Consider the following 16,872-nt stretch of genomic DNA (forward strand, 5'->3'; position numbering starts at 1 on the left):
TCTCACCTGCCCAGGTAGTCAAGCCCCTGAGATCAGTGGGCTGTCTTACCTGGCAGGGGAAGCAGCGTGACCACGTAGGCGAGCTCCCCAGGGTAATTGTCTCTGATATGTCCTCCATAGGAGGTCTATATTGAGCAGATTCTTTTTGGTATTGGGTGGTGGAACCCGAGCGTGCTCCATCCACTCCATGCATTGACCTGGTATTGCAGTGCTTCCAGGACCGGTGCAAAAAAACAGAGAGAGAAAAAAAAAAGTCTCTGGGGGATCAGGCCCATGCAAGGGACAATGCAGCAACGTCCAGAGTGAAGGGGAGGGCATGGGGAGTTGCAACAGCCAGCTGGGCCTGACAACAAGGAGACCCAGGGCCCAGATCCCTGAGGAGCCCTGAAACGCCCTGAGCCCGAGCCTGAGCCAGATGGACGCTGGCCTTCCCCGAGCTCGGAGCCCAAGCAGAGCGGAGCAGCGGTGCCCGGCCTGAACCTGCCTGCGGGCGACACGAGCTGGCTGGAAGTCCCGGGGCTACGAGTACCTTCCACCCTGGCCCGGCCCAGCCACCCCAGGACAAGGTGATGAATCTCTGTGGCAGCCACGAGGAACCAGTTTGTGTTTCTCCCCTGCCCCTTTCCTGGCTGCGGGCCAACGGGTTGGTTTGATTTCATGGCAAAAAATAGACACAGAAAGAGCTGCACCAGACATGAGCGTGGGGACTTTCCCAAGGCCTCCAGGGACTGCCCAGGTGTCTCCTTCCGCTGCTCTCCTGAGCAAACCAGGACAATCACAAATGGCTTGGAAGGGGAGGATGAGCCATGACGGACCCTGGCGCAGGGGGGTGGCCAGCAGGCTGTGTGGCCAGAGCTGTAGCTACACACCTGGGGAGCGAGGTGAGCCCACGCTGGCCCCCCGCATAGTCTGCAGACGTCTCCGGAGCTCGCAGCTCTTCAGCCCCATGGGTTTGCTGCCTCGCCATCTCCTTTGCTAGCACTGTGCTCCCTCTCCTCCACTACCATCCAGTTCTCAGATAAAAACGCTTGCAAAGCCACCCCGTGCTTATGGGGCCATGCACTGCATTTGTCTAGGTAAAGAGGTCTCACTGCACGACCCCTTGGAAGAAGGGTCCATACGTGGCAGACCACTTAGCTGGATGCTGGTCCCAGAGCTCAGCCTGAACTCCTTGTGCTGGAACGGCTCCAGAGGTCTGGCCTGGTGCATTACACTGAGAAATGATAATGGTTATAGCTAAAATAACTATTCATTAATAAAGCACTCCTCTTGCCCCTGTGTCTATGTTGCCTGGGAATTGCCTTCACTCCACCCCGACCCCCCCAGAGCATAAAGAGTCAAACACAACCCTCAACACTGGGTATTTTGGGAGGGGGAAAACGTGTCTGTGATGCAAACCTCTTTGGGGCAGGGACCATGTTTGTGTTGAGGGTTTGTACAGCACCTAGCGCTGTAGAGGCTGGGGCCACAACCAAAGCTCCTGCTTGCTATTGCAATAGAAATGAATCCAAAGACAATCCTAAGGAAAAGAGGGCAGCAGGAGATGAGGGCCGCTGTCCACACCCAGGACGCGAGAGCCCTGTTCACTGTGGAAATATGGACTGGTTCCTGCCCCCCCGGACAGAGTCGTACCCCTGAAGCCCAGAGAAGCTGTGGCTCCAGGGCATGGTTTGTGCCAAGAAGCTGAGGCATTTCAAACAATGCACAATGGCCTCAAAATGTATTGAAATCATTTTCTTGAAAGTCTTTATTAAAAAAAATAACTCAAATGACAAAACTGACCCGAATTGGATACTCAGCGATTGGGAAAGGAGTTCATATTTCCCATCATGGAACCAATCCTCACTGGCCACGGCAGAGAGTTCCCCACCATCACCATTGCTCAGGGCACCCGGAGATAGGACTGTGGACCTTTTCCCTAGACACTGGAGTATCTAAGCGAGTGGCAAGAGTCCACAAAGCAGTGGTAAGATAACAGTCATTTGGGCCAAAGTGATTTGGGATCCTGAGCCCCATTACTTTCCAATGGCATTTAGACTTCTAAATCACTGAGGCTTTTGCAACTATCTCCTGATGTCCCAATGGAGCATCATGGTATCAAGACACGATTCGAAAACAGCTTGGTTGAAATATGAACCTGCCGGATGCACAGACCAGTCCCTTTTATATGCTCAAGGGAAGTCGGGTTACAACCCATCTCCATTCGCTCTGTGGCCCCCACTCCGCCGCGATCGAGCCCACCCTGCAGCGACAGGGATCTTGGACGTTCCTTGCAAAGCCTGCAAAGGTTTGGGTGGCCCAGGATCTCACATTTTGGTCTCAGGATCTTGGTGTCACGGCCTTGCCAAGATCTGACTAAGATGCATCATCTCCGCAGCCCTTTCGTGTCTTACAAGATGGGCTGGAGGGACGCCGTGTAGCCCAGACAAAATCAAAATCGTGCCAGAAGGCCTGGGATAAATGGCCAACCCAAGCCACACCTAGGGGCATCCAACCTGGCAGGGGCTGAGGAAAGGAGTCGAACAGAATAAGGGAATATTTCATATCACCAGATTTTCTCACCAGTGATGCCACGGCCCAGAACCTGAGTTGCCTCAGACTTGGATCTGTCAGACGGAGGAGGAAATTTCAGGTGCCCAATTACTGTTAGATGTACATGACTAGTTTCTTGAGGGTGCTTCGACAGCACAAACCAGAGGCACGCTCGACAGAAGCAAAATCTGGGTCTTGATTCAGATCCCAACAGCCTCTGCCCCCAAAGTCGGGATCTGGGTTTTGGTTTGGGCCCATCAGACATAGACCCTGATCGCAGGGATGGCGGCCTCTAGTTACATACAAATATCTCAGGAAAGCAGCAGCCACAGGGGAAAGGAAAAGAAAGCCAAGCACAGGAAGATGGAAGAGAGGAAGTCTGCTACTCTGTGATTGTTTTGTGTGATTTTTTAAATTGCCCGAGTGATGTCCGGGAGGAGTGAAGCCCTCGACAAACCCTGACGGACTTCTCAGAGACGAAACATGTCCCAGAACCACTGCTCCGTTGCATCTCTACCTTTGGTTTCACAGAATCAGGAACGTTCCCATCGTGGTCCAGGAAATAACTGTAAAAACAGCCCCGCGTTTCCAGCCCTCGAAGCCAACATCAAATCCGGTGCAGCCAGACAGGGGATGTTCGCCAGAGTCAGCAATGGCTAAGCCACGAGCAGAGCTCACCACCCCTTCTGGGCCCGGAGAAGGATTCACCGCCGGCCTGGGGAGAGGGCCGAGCAGGTCTGTAGATGGGGACACAGGGAGCCCTGGCAGGACTTCCAGCGGGGTAAACCCCCTGCTCCCAAATCCTCCATATTGCATGGGGGTCTTGCAATGGGGTAGAGACCTCTGGTTGGGACAGCTGGGGAGCTCTGGTCTGTGGCAGGAGGGAGTGAGTTGCCTGAGAGCAAGTCTTCAAAACAAGCACAGGAGGATGAAGAGAGAAGCAAAGGTGGAGAGGAGAGGCAGAGCCACCCCCGTGCCACGGGGAGCCCCGGAGCGGCAGTGGTTGGTGTTTGGGCCAACGCAGGCAGCATAAGCCATGACGTGCGGGATGTAGTTCTGCTCGTGGACCCCATGCAGAAGGTGAGCCATGGGCCCCTTGGCAAAGACAGCCACGTCCTCACCGCCGTGGGTCTCCTGGCGCAGGGGCACGGCTGACTGGGCCTGGTAGTTGGCGTCAGCTGCAGGGAAAGGGAACAAGCCGCCGTTAGGGACCGTGGCACCTCGTGCTGGAGAGTGAAACCCCTTCTCCACTGGAGAGCCGCTAGATTAGCATCGGCAAATCTGACCCCCTGTGCATTGAAACCAGCAGAGTGGCAGAGAAGGGCGACGTAGATGCTCAAAGAAACAGAGGACCTGCCCCAGGACGGTGGCATGTCTGTCTGCTCCTGACCCTGGTTAAGTTAAGTTATCTCAGCACATAAAACTCATTTATACTGGGGCCCGGATTGGTCTCTCCAAGGCTCCTGCCCGTGGCTTCTCCTCCGAGTCTGCCCATCAAGGAGCCTAGCTAGTGGCACTGGGTTTCTGACAGGGCCCCTGCTCACTGAGAACGAGCTGCTGATGAAGAGGGCATTACCTCGAATCCCCGTGGCCATCACCGTCCTGCCCCAGAACTCACCAAAGTCCACCGTGGACACGTTCTCCCTTCCTCCTCCTATGAGTTTGTACCCAGGACCATTTCCATACAGGATGGAAGTGAAGGGCTTTTTATCCACGTCACTCTGCATCGGAGCCAGACCTGCATGCAGAGCAGAGGTTACACACCAGTGATGGCAGCTTTGTTCATTGAGAGACCACAGCACACCCAACACTCGTCCTCCAGCCTCGCCCCTCTCCAGACGTGGCTGGGGCAGGGACTGGTACAGGCTTGAGGACACATCCCATTATACCTCGTAGGCATCCGTGTGACTGAGCGGGGTCCCATGCCACCCTGCTCATGTCCCTAAGAAACTGCCAGCATGGCTATTCCTTCATCTGACTCTGAAAGTTATGTCCACACAGGGGCGAGGAGGAGGAGGACACCCCACCACCATGCCCTTCGGTCTGCAGCGGGTGCAATAGGGCACGGTACCACTTACATGCCTAACAGGCAGAATAGGATGGGGTTCCTGATTGCTTTTATAAAAAGCCCCAATTATTCATTAATCAAGAAGCTCTTCCATCCAGACTTGGAGGTCTTCAGATCTCCACGGCTAAGCAGAGCCTGGTCTGGTCTGGCCAGCACCAGGTGGGGAGACACCCCCAGAAAGGAAGCGGTGTTGAAAGTCCTCAGCAGAAGAGCTCGTGGTCCGACATGAGCCAACACGGGCACTGGCCCTTCAGTGGAGCCAGTGGCCTGACACGAAGCTCATCCAGCTGGGGGACTTGGCTTAGGGAGCAGTGTAGTCAAGACCCAGCCCCGTGACAGTCACAAATATCTGTTTGGGTCACTGTGGGATGAAGGGCTCCATACCCTTCATAAAACACCATGCATTTCCCCACTGAGCACTTCCAGAAATCTGTCACTTTACTTGAACGTGATTTTCCCTACTTGCTTCTCATATTGAGGGCTTCTGGATGCCAGCAGGTGCCACCGGGCACTTCCATGGTGCCGACCAGCTGGGGAGGGCAGAAGTTTCACGGGAGGAGAGATGACGCTGTTCTGCCACTGCATGAGTTGGGAGGCTCAGGGCATTTTGCCCGGTGCGTGGTGTGGTCTCAGTGATGTCTGCAGTGAGTTTGAGCTGCTTTAGACATCGGCTCAAGTAAAACAGAGATCTAGTTCCCAACCCACAAAACGTGGGGGAGTTTGGCACGGGAGCTTGGTCTGGAGCTGTACAAGTGAGCTGGATGCTAAACAATGACTCTGTGGCCAAAACCTCAGAGTGGAAAGGTTTCCATCACTAGAAGGTTTGAAATCAAGCCTGGATGCCTTTCTAAACAGTGTGTGGTAGATCAGCCACTACCGCTGGGCTCAGCCAGGACTTACTCAGGCTTGTGCTGAGCAGGTCAGACTGGAGGGTCTTCTCCAGCCCCTTTCTGGCCCCAGGTTCAACACTCTCTGGACCGCATATATATCTGCATGGGGGCAGGTGCCAGCCTCTCCAGGCAGAAAGTGCAAACAGCAACAGCCTGGGAGCAACCTCTGGGAGCAAAGGGATCCCTGGATCCCCAGGGTCATTGATGGGTTAAACGCTTACCGAAAATGGAGTTGCCACGCTGTGTGTAGCCCCCGAAGGTGAACACGTGGGAGTGATCTGCCGTCACCACGGTCAGGGTGTTGTTCTCCGTGGTCAGGCGGCCGGCCAAGCCGATAGCTCTGTCCATCTCCACGGTCTCGTGCAGCGCTTGCTTGGCTTTCCCCTCGTGGTGGCCGTGGTCGATCCTGCCCCCTGAGAAGGAAAGAGCAAGAAAAGACAAGCGGTCAGAGTCAAGTGTACAGAGCCGTGCAATTGGGGAGCCGTCCCCCAGTGCTGATCCTTCAGGGAAATAGGCACCTAACTGTAGTAATATCTGAGATGGCATTTGGAGAAGGGAAAAGGCACCCTGGCTCCTGATATGCAGGGACTGAGCAAGCACTGGGCATCATTTGTTTGTGTGATGCATAGATTCACATCCAAAACAGAGGTTTCTCCTTCTGCATCCCAAGAACATGCCACGGGGGAAAACACAGAGATCAGTGTAGAGGGATTTAAACCTGAATGTTCGACCCTGAGTGGAATCACCACGTGGAAAGCCTCCACCCCAATCACCAGCTTGAATCAACTTTTCCACCCACGCATCAGCTCCTTTCTAAAGGCCTTCTCATTTGTGGATATAACCCTTACAACACGAGGTTTCACAGTGAAGGAGAGCCCTCACACTAGATTTCACTACGGTGCAATAGGGCCTTAACTAATGACACGTTTGCCTTCCTGGCACGATGCGACTACACGCATTTACATCACCAGTGGTGTGGCTTTGCATTTTCAGCATCGTACTGCACTCTCATTTCTGGCGTGCTAGAATATGATGGATGATACCCTACGTCTTTACTAGATAACTCTCTGTTGCTCACGATTTGCATCAAGCTGCATTAGGAAACACTGCCTGGAATGGTTTTGATAGGGACGATGCTGCCTTGAGCAGGGGTTTGGACTAAGTGGTACTCAAGACCCCCGACTCCTGTTTTCCTGTGATGGCGACTGGAATTAAAACACACAAAACGGCACATGAACCCAGAGCTCGGGTAGGGAGTCACAGAACTGTCTCTCCCTCTTGCCCTCAGTAGCACATCTCCTCAAGACAAACCCTTAATAAAGTACATGAACTCCTAGGCCACATTTATAAAGCTGGACCTGAAAAGTGAGATGTTTTTCCCCTGATTCATTCTGTACATACAAAAAGCATGCAGGTTGTAACCCTAAGGTGTGGCTAGAGGCTCTGAATGCCACAACTTCATTTTTTATTTTCATGTTTAGCAGATTGTAATAGTGTAGGCTTTACAATAGTTTCTAGCAAACTCATTTTAAATAGGTTTCTTTTCAAAAAGAATATATGTTATTGCCATTGAAATACTAACAGACAACAATTTGATGTAAAATTTTAACAATGCAATTTTTAAAAATATTTTTTGGAAAAGCCGTTAATTTTTTTCCTCCTTGATGACTCCCACTTAGAAGAAATAAGAGCAGTCGGTGGAGGTGCAGTTCTGATGTGACAAGTATTCTTCACCACGATCCCACCCCTTTCTCTTTGTTCAAGGGTGGGAAAGAAATCAAGCTGTAGCTGGAAGGGCACTACTGAGGTCAGCATGATTTACCATATTGTCTTGCATACAACATGCATCCCCCCCCCCCCCCAAAAAAAAAAACAAACATAAAACCAGCTGCTGGAAATTGCAGGCTGCATTACATATGAGAAATATGGTTAGAGCAATTTCTGCCTTACTGGGCAAAAGCAAAAGTAAAATCTCCATGTAATTTATAGGGAACAGAACAATAAGCAGGCTCGGACCCCCAGCTGCTGCTACTCATTTGCTTACAAGGAGAGATTGTGCTTTCTTCATTCTTCCTTTCAAAAATAATGTGTGTATTTTATTCTGGGCCATGTTACAGGTGAGCAAATAGGGTACTCCTTAGGGGCCAGGAGGTGCTTGGACTTGTTGCTCATATACTATCCTCTGTTGCACCAAAGCAATGTCCAATAACACCCGTGCAGGGGAGATAGCTCTTCCTCCCCTGGCAGATGTCCGAGAGCCAACAAAACAGTCATGGGCTTCGCTCTCTGTCTATCTGCTCGGGGTCTCCATAGAGGGACATACCAGTAAGAACAGAGTACCTGGCTTCTAACCCAGCGACCTCCCAGGGACAGTGCAAGGTCTCATCATAGGATGCTCCCAGACCCCCAAAAAGCTAGGATGAGAGACCAGACTCAGCTCCTCAAATGACATTGTGGGTGGTGGGTGCACCCCCCCTCCTGGGCACCCCAGAACTCACCTTCCACCAGCAGGAAAAATCCTTTGGGGTTTTTCTGGAGGATCTTGATGGCCACCTCCACCATCTCAGTCAGGGAAGGATCAGTTTGGTTGTTCCTGTCCAGTTCGTACATCAGGTCGACTGGCTCGAAGAGGCCTGAGGAAGCAGATGGATGCTTTGGGGAGGTTGTGAATGGGACCAGAACTGAGGAGCTGGCTCACACTGCATCTGGGGGTTGGACTAGATGACCAACCCCAATTTTCTATGATCTGCACATCTGTCACACCAGAGCCAACTGCTGGGATGGGGGAAGACCCGTGTGACCTGGCTCCCAGACACCCAAACAAGGGGCACCGCTGCTGCCATGCTGCAGATTCACCAGACCCAACAGGCTGAGACGTAGGGCATCGCCTCTTCCTTCTGCATTTCCACCCACAGCTTCAGGTAGGATGCAGAAGGCTGGTTGTCTTGTGCCCCACTTCCCCATTCGTGGCACAGCTACCAACTGATGGGAGATACCAGCCGCAGCAGCTTTTCCGACCCTGTGCTGGTGCCACTTCCCCACCCCTCTCTTCTGCCTGGGCCAGCCAAGCAGAGTCCTCCATGCTTTGATGCTTGACCCATTTGCTATTTGCCACTCAGCAGACAGATTTCTCCCGGTGCTCTGACAGCCCAGGCTGATATGGGCGGATCTGCCCAGGCAGACGCTGGCATGGCCACTGGAGGTGGTTTTGGGTGGGAGCTAGCCAGTTTGCTCAGCTTGAGTACCTAGGGCACAGGCGGCTGGTTCCCTGCAGGGCCAGCGTGCCCCCTTTGCTGCAGGCCAGACGAGCCGAGTGCTCCCCCCTGCGCACAGTGGGTTTCCCTCTAGTTGGTGGCTGGGAGAGATGCAGACTCAGATACAACGGCCCTACACCCACTTCCCCATCAGATTAACCACTGGTCCTGCTGCGCTAGACTTTGATCTGCTGCTGTTTTGCTCCGACGCTTCCCCATCAGATTAACCTCTGGTCCTGCTGCGCTGGACTTTGATCTGCTGCTGTTTTGCATTAGCCATGTAGCCTCCAGCAGTGCCCCCTCCGCTTCCTGCCTCTGACCTGCTGCTCACGCTGGCTCTGGGGGAGGGTGGTCCTAGGGATGCTGCTTCCAGGCCAAAGGGTCACCAGGTGGTGGCACATCTGGACTCAAGCCTGCGTGCCAAGAGACCTAGGCTTGTCGCAAAGCTTGCACCAACTTGCTCAGGGTTTTAGGCAGCAGCTCTGGTGAGTGCGGAGGGGGAGGCGCCCATCTGTCGAAGGCTTCGGCAGCTCTGCAGGGACCACAGCCTGCAGGGCCAGATGCTTTGCACAAGCTGGATGTGAAACCAACAGAGAGGCGCTTCCAGTGGAGACGCTGCTGTTTGCCTCTCCCAGCGGCGCCGCATGCATTTGCAAACAAGCTGAGAACCTCAGCTGAATTGCTGGAAGACACCGATTTCCTGCACTATTAGGTCCCTATGCTCATTTAAAAAAAGGGATCGTTATCTTTGATCACTGGGGGCAGTCACTGAAAACAAACACACAATAAACCCCCTCCAGAGGTCAGGGAAGCCATGACACAGGCCTGTGCACACATGCACACCCACAAACACACGCACGTACCAACACACGCTCCGTGTGTGCACACCTCGATGTACTCCACATGCATAGACACTCATACACGCATGCACAGTGTTTCTGCACATCTCCTGGAGGAATTCTTCTATGCCGTACTCCAACGGGTCGCACCCCTGCAAGGATCAGGCTCCGTTTTAACCAGCAGCCTCTTGCTTTGCTTTAAGAAGTCATTGTCAAGCTGAGCTGTGAGTTTAGGCCGGCCAGCTTGATCATCCCAGCCAGTGCAGCAGCCTTTTCCAGGAGCAGCAGCTAGCAGGCGTTGGGTCTAGTTTAAAACTTCTGGGATCAGGGAGTACAGCTCAGAGGGACTTCGTACTGAGCTGATGCATGGCACGTCCTGGCAGAAGGCTGCAGCTCTGAGAACCTCTCCCCAAAATGCATTCCCCGCCGCTGGGTTAGGCCAGCACTGGCTTTGATCATTGTTTTCCAAAACCACTGTTGCTGGCACGGCAGGGTAGGGACTCACGCAGCCCCGCTGGCTGAAACCGGAGCAATGCGCCCGCAGCCATTGGCATGGTTTTCTAAGCGCACGTTGCTGCCACGTCAGACACGGCAGCAAAACACTGGCAGGCTGGGACTGCAATGTGAGTCTGACACCATTCGCAGCTGAAGAGGAAGCCAGCCAAAAGGACTGGCTAATGAGAATCACGAGGAGTACCCCTTCCACCCCCTTCTGCCTCCCTTACGCGCCAGGCAATGGCAAGGAAGCCAGACAGACAGGGCACCAGCTCCACGCAGCCAGGATGCTCGGATGAGCATCGCAACCCGGACTGCGCGGGATTAAGGGCCCCCCAACTGCACAGAGGCCCCCGCCAGAGCCCTCTGCAGCCGTAACACAGGTCCCAGTCTGGAAGAGGCCAAGAATCTCAGCCCTGCAGAATGAGCAGCCTGCCTCCACCCCGCCAAGCCACAGACATCCACAGACTTGTGGTTGCGCTCTGGCCTTGACATGCATGGCTGGATGCATATTAACAGCGGCTGCACTCACGCTACCGGGGAGACCCTGTACGAGCTCTTAGTCTTTGCCGGGCTTGGAGGCTTCTCAGTGTCTGAAGTCCCCCCGGAAAGGAAACCTGCCGACCAGCCTGGAGTCCATCTCCTGCTGTTCCTCGCTGCATCAAAGGGTCAGCTCCAGCCCACCTACTTAGTTACCCAGCTGTTCCTCGGCTTCTCCCAGCCCCGCAGCCGACATTTCTGGGTTGTGACTGGTGGTGGTTGAGACACGAGGCAAAATGTCCCCTGGTGCCACTAGATATAGCCAGGTCACCTCCCAGGTGGGACGCTAGCACCGTATGCGCACAGCCACCCATGGGCATCTTACCTTTGGATACTCACCTAGGAGGAAGTCTACTTTGTCCAGGTTGAGAGCCATCAGGTCCTGGCGATTCCAGACGTAATGGGCGCTCTAGGAGGGAACAGAAGAGCACCATGACCAGGTATTCCCCGCACACATTGAACACGCACGCAGCATTTGCCACAGCCATCAGGTAAATGCCTCCACATCAGCCCAGACAGCCTTGCCATCATGAAAATTGGGCGACTGTGCCCTCTTTCATATATCACAGCATAGGGACTTAAATGCTCGATGAATAGTCAGCATCATAATCTTAAATGCTCGTACTCCCTTAGATACTAAAGCACTTCAGAAACACCTTATAAGCTCTTAGGGGTTGTACAGCTCCTAACACTGTGGTCTACAGGTAGAAATATCACACGGTAGCCAATGCACACAGCACACAAACAGCAGCACGGAAATGCAGCGAGCTCTGGGGTGTGGACAAAGTCACAAGCCCCACAACAACGTCACGGGGAATCTGTAGGCAAGTAGTGGGATGAGATGGGTAGTGTGTGCACAGATCAGATCTTTTATTCTCAGGGATTGTTGGGAAGACAAATAAACGCACCCAGCACTGGCCCGTCTCTACTGAAGACACGAGTACAACTCTCCTTGGCTTCAAGGGTATCAGATTTGGAACGTGACCAAAAGTTTGTGAACATCCCACACACCAAGCTTCGCTCCGAGCCAAGTTTTACAACCCTAAGATGAGGCTTAGGTCCAGGAGAGGGTTCAAGGCAAAACGCTCAAGTTCAGGTTCGGATCGACAGCGCAAAATTCCCCCCCACAACATGCTGCTAGCCCAGGGTGGGAGAAACCCTCAAGGCCCGCAGTGAGCTGGCTCTTTGCTGCCGTTCCCTGAGAACTTGCATACTCGGCCCCTCTGGGTGGAGAGACAGGGGCTGAAGCCCTGCCGGCGCTGACCCATCTCGCCTGATCAGGGCTTGTAGCAGCAGTGCCCCGCAGACCGCCAGCGCTCAGGCAGATGGACTTCGGAGCATAATCCCCCAATCGGATTCACCTGCGCGGTCACTTTGTTAGGAGGGAAACGAGCCCTTCCCTGCCTCCCGTCTTCACAAGAGAAGCAACGGGAGACTTCCAGCAGCTCGGCGGTTCAACTCAGTTCAGATGCTTCCCCTCATCTCCTTGGCCTCCTAGGCCATCAAGCAAGATGATGGCCCTAATCAAGGCAAGACTCAGGCCAGCGTGACCCTCTCCAGTCAAACCATATGCAGCACACCGATCCCACGGTGCACAGGGAGACATGTGCTTCCAGAGACGGAGTTGAAACCTGGTCGAGCTCTTCCAGCTGGAGCGCGGATGGCCCTTCTCAGCCAGCTCGGTCTCCTTCCGGATGCCCCGTGCTAGCAGAATCCCGCCAAGGGCACGCCTGCCCGCCTCCCTCCTGCCGAAGCAGCATCCGTGCCACGAGCACGGACGTCGGAGAAGCTCCCTTCGGGTTGTGTAAGCAGCAGCAACAGAATCCCTTTGAGTCCCCGGGCAGCCAGAATACACAGAGCCGCCCTCGCGTCACCTCAAACGATCCCTGTGGTTTGGGTCCCAGCAAAGCCTTACAGCAGGCAGAAACCAATGGGGGAGATGGTTTCCCTCGGATGCAGACTTCTCCTCTGGCTGTTCGAAGGCTGTCGTGTGTCGCCGGAGAGGGGCGCGCGATTCCGCGGTGGGCAGAGCAGCTCGAGCTCGCCCGTCTCGACGACCCTCGGGGATCTTTTGCAACAAACGGCACTAAGACGATGGAAGAAAGAGGGGGTGCCGGAAGAAGTCCAGCACCCAGAGCGAAGCTCTTGCACGGAGGAGGAGAGGAGGCCACAAGGCTCACTGCAACTCTGCTGCTCAGCTAGAGGGGATTTGGCTTGGAGAAGAACAGCTGGGCACGAGACAGGGCAGAGCTGGTAACACGCCTCCCAACGCCTGTTCAAGCTTTGCTCCAGACAGGTATGAAAAGCTGCTGCCAGCTGGCTCGTCAGCGGACCCGGGAAGCCAAAGGTGACGGCACGATGCTGCCACCTCCCCTCCGCGCGCTGCTGAGCTAGCGGGGTGCCACAGCCCAACGGGCCCCCGGGCTGAGGCCGCCCCGTACCTCTCTCTGCCCAGGGTGCTCAGGGGCTCATTTCCACATTGCTTCCAGAGCAGCCAGGGTTTTTCAAAGGCTCCTGCACACCAGATTATCCATTAGGTGGTAATCAGCCTCCTGTATCCTCTGCTGAGGCCCAGCGTCATCCTGATGGATGCAAAACCGGCAGCAATTAAAGCTGAAGCCAATTAGAAATCTAACCCCGAAACAAAGTTTCAGCAACATCAAAGCTGTTCAAACCGCAGTGGCTCGCCACTGTCTTCAGTGGTTTCAACCAGCATCATTTCCAGTCTCCCCGGTCCCCATAACTCCAGCCCTGACTGTCTCTCCCACCCCAGGCAGGAACTGGGACCCCAGGGTCGTTAGCGAGAGGCGGATTCCTCAATCCCAGAGCAGCGTGTGCAGGAAATACCAGACGCATGGATCAGGCCGGGCAGGCCACGAGTCTGCCTAGGAGGTTGCATCCGCAGAGTTCATCTTTCAGCACTGGAGATACCCGCCAGTTTGAAAGCAGGCACTCTGGGAAGAGGCAGGGAGGTCTAGTGGCTACGTGATTACACACGAGGAGGCCCGAGCCCAGCTCTGCCACTGATCCTGAGCAAGCCACTGCCCCGCTCGGTGCCTCAGTTTACCCTCCTACACTTTATCCCCTTACTTCTGCTTGCATTTGTACAATAGGGCCCAGATCCTGCGCAGTCAAAGCCCTGGTGCATATAAAAACCCATTAGGGAGCCTTTGGTGCACATAACCAAACCCGGACACGCCTAAAAAACAATTGGGAGCCTCCCTAATAAAAGCCAATTAGGGAGATCTGCACAGGTCGGCCCTCGACCTAGAGAAAGGATGCCAACTGACAGCATCCTCCGTGTCACCAGCGTGCACCAGCTGGGACCTCAGCAGCTGCCTCCCAGCAAAGGCACAACCACCCCAGGGGCCAGAGAGATAGCAAAGTGCTTCGTACGGTCAGGCTCGGGGGCCTCCTTCTGGTAATGCCCCTGCTCTTATAGCGCCTTTCCTTTGGGAGGGTCCAGCACGCCAGCTCAGGAGCACGTCAGTCCTAACCCAGGCTCTGTCGCTGACTTGTTATTTGAGTCTCTGAACCCACCTTCCTCAGTTCCCACTTCGCCGCAGAGCTCGCAATGTCTGCAGGGCTCCCGGGGCTCTTCAGCCCAAGCGATGGTGCTGCGCTGAAGGCAAACCGTCCCCTGACCCTGGAGGAGAGCTCCAACATGGCCACGCTCTGAACACATACGGGGTCATGCAAACGTAGGCACATTGGAGAGAGTCCAGGGGAGGGCAACGAAAATGGTTCAGGGCCTGGGGACATGATGGATGAGAAGAGGCTGAAGAAACTGGGCTGATTGAGTCTGCAGAAGAGAAGACCGAGGGGGATTGAATAGCAGCCTTCACCTCCCTGCAGGGAGGCTGCAAAGAGGATGGGGCTGGGCTGGGCTGTTCTCAGTGGTGCAGATGACTGAAGGAGCAATGGGCTCAAGCTGCAGCAAGGGAGGTTGAGGTTAGATACTAGGAAAAACTTCCTCATTAGGAAGGTAGTAAAAAACGCTGGGACAGGCTCCCCAGAGAGGTGGTGGAGTCTCCATCCTTGGAGGTTTTGAAGACCTGACTCGACAAAGCCGTGGCTGGGATGATGTAGTTGGGGCCGGTCCTGCTTGGAGCAGGGGGCCGGACTAGATGTGACCTCCTGAGACCCCTTCCACCCTCGCTGTCTGTGATTTTAAGCGGGATTATTTCCCTGTCCAATTTTAGTAGGAATTTGACCTGGAAACTTTAAACATGCAGCTTACGCCCATCCAGCTGGACCCCTCCCCAGCCACGTAGCCATCTGCCTCCCCCTTTACCTTGTCTTTAGGTTTCTTCTCTTTCCAGACACTGATGAGGGTTTTCCCGTCCAGGCGCGTGCCCCTGTACTTGTCTTCAGTCTGGTACTCCACGTCGGTGGTGTTCTTGGGGAACATGTACTTCCTGCCGCCGCCCATGATCACCTGGCGGAGGACACCAAAAAGAACCCGGTTTCAATCACGTGCGACATGGAAAGGAGCTGGTGGAGACCGACGGGGAGAGAAGATGCTTGGGGGAGCACTGCTGGTGGAAGAAAAATATCTGTCTTTCTTAAGGCAACATGCATGCCACAGGTAGCTTGGGCAGCCCGTGAGTCTGCCCTGTGAGGCCTGGGTGCTGAGTTCAAGGGGGCGCTGGTGATGGGAGTCAGGGCAGCGAGCGGGGTGGGGACAGGCGTTGGGGGTCCGTGCTAGCTCAGAGGTTCGGCCCCCCAGGAGCTGCAGAGATAGGTGCCACCACTTTTAATCCCAGTGGCAATGGGTTTTGGTGGCATGGAGCCATGACACTGACTGGTTATTAGAGGGACAAGGTCTCATAGTTTGGACCCAACTTGTGGGATGCTCACCAAAAAAGTCTGGCTGGAGTGGCCTTGGTGGTTCAGCTGCATCTTTAACCATTAATTTTGTTACTTGATAAGCTAGATTTGTTAATAAATCAAGTTCAAAAAGAAAAAATTAACCCGGTTCCCATTATGCCAGCCCAGCAGCGGGCAGGCAGGTTAAACCGATGGCAGTAACAGGGCACGGAGGTTTCCTGAAGCTCCTGTTTGCGGTGTCACAGAGATGTAGCAGAGCTAGTGGTGCAGTCACAGGGTCAAGACTACTTAGGACCAAACTCCAGACCAAAGGAAGTTATATTGCTTCCCCATGCCTCAGTTTCCCCCTAGGATGCCAACCTCCACCGACCCCGTGTCTGCCGAACAGAACAAGGAGGGGCTAAGGTCTGCTTCTCTTGCCCATCCTTGCACCAACGGGCAGTCACCAAGCCCCCTATCATCTCAGTCCAGCCTCCGCCACAAGAAAGCAGGCCCTGGACTTTGATAGCTGGTGGAGGGTTTATTTTCAAAGGGAAAATGACTCATCCGCCTGGACTTCATCCGTCAGAAGAGCCCAGTGTTTGCATTGGCTGGTCAGAACAGTCCTTGTACTCAATGTTTCTGATGTGGCAAGGGCAGGGGGTGGAAAACGGGACTAACCCATGAATCCACCCCTTGGCCAAGTCCTGGTCAGAGCACGCAGCTCCCCGTGGCCACTGGCGGGCTCCTACACGCCATGGGAAAATACACTCGCCGCCACGGTACCGAGGGACAGGGCAAGCGGCAGACAATGTGGCACGAGAGAGGGACGTGGCTTCTGCAGTGATCAGGACCCGAGGGGAAATAACTCCAGGGCCCCAGACAAACAGTCCTTTGTGCTGGAAGTGGCAGCCCGCTGTGCCAGACTGCAGAGATGCCCATAAGGGACAGGACGGGGGGGCAGTCGGCACAATTGATCTTGATTTTCGGGGGCGCTTCTGACACAGCGCCACATGGCAAGCTCCTGAACAACTCAGGAAAGCAGGGCCTAGAGCTGTGAAAGCCAACCCTTTTTAGCAGGCATGCCACAAATGGTCTCTGTGCCCTCCCTGAGACCTACTCCAATCCCATTCCCCTGCCCGATCTGCTGCTCTGCTTTCTGCTCCCTGCCCTATCTCCTACTGTGCCGCCCGTCCCCTCCCAACCTGCCGTATGTCACACCCAGAGGCTGCAGGTTGGCCCCCGTGGTCTAGAGGAAGACATTAGGATGGGTGCACGAGCGGTCGGTAAGCCAAGCTAAAAGACCAGTTAACGATGGTTTGCTGTCAAACCGGGAAGACAAATCCAAGGGCATCCCACCAGAGCTAGTTCTGGGTCCAATGCTTTTTCTTAATTTTCATTAGCACCTCAGAGCAGGGCTGGGCTGCCCGGCTGTGCAGCCCACG

The 16,872-nt window shown here is 54.5% G+C and overlaps 1 protein-coding gene across 6 annotated transcripts in view; it reads right to left on the minus strand.

The window, feature by feature from the left end:
• Positions 1-1,719: 1,719 nt before the first annotated feature.
• Positions 1,720-16,872, minus strand: part of ALPL (alkaline phosphatase, biomineralization associated) — a 42,788-nt gene continuing 27,635 nt past the window's right edge. For all 6 annotated transcript variants that reach the window (XM_090023375.1, XM_090023379.1, XM_090023376.1 and 3 more), the window contains 6 exons: positions 14,913-15,056; positions 10,958-11,027; positions 7,989-8,123; positions 5,712-5,903; positions 4,151-4,270; positions 1,720-3,710 (listed from right to left, as the gene is read on the minus strand). In XM_090023375.1, the coding sequence (XP_089879501.1) occupies positions 3,442-3,710; positions 4,151-4,270; positions 5,712-5,903; positions 7,989-8,123; positions 10,958-11,027; positions 14,913-15,056 (930 nt within the window). In that variant the 3' untranslated portion in view covers positions 1,720-3,441. The remainder of the gene's footprint in view (positions 3,711-4,150; positions 4,271-5,711; positions 5,904-7,988; positions 8,124-10,957; positions 11,028-14,912; positions 15,057-16,872) is intronic.

This window comes from Crocodylus siamensis, chromosome 12 (assembly GCF_052110815.1).
Source record: "Crocodylus siamensis isolate JL-2025a chromosome 12, ASM5211081v1, whole genome shotgun sequence".
NCBI lineage: Eukaryota > Metazoa > Chordata > Crocodylia > Crocodylidae > Crocodylus > Crocodylus siamensis.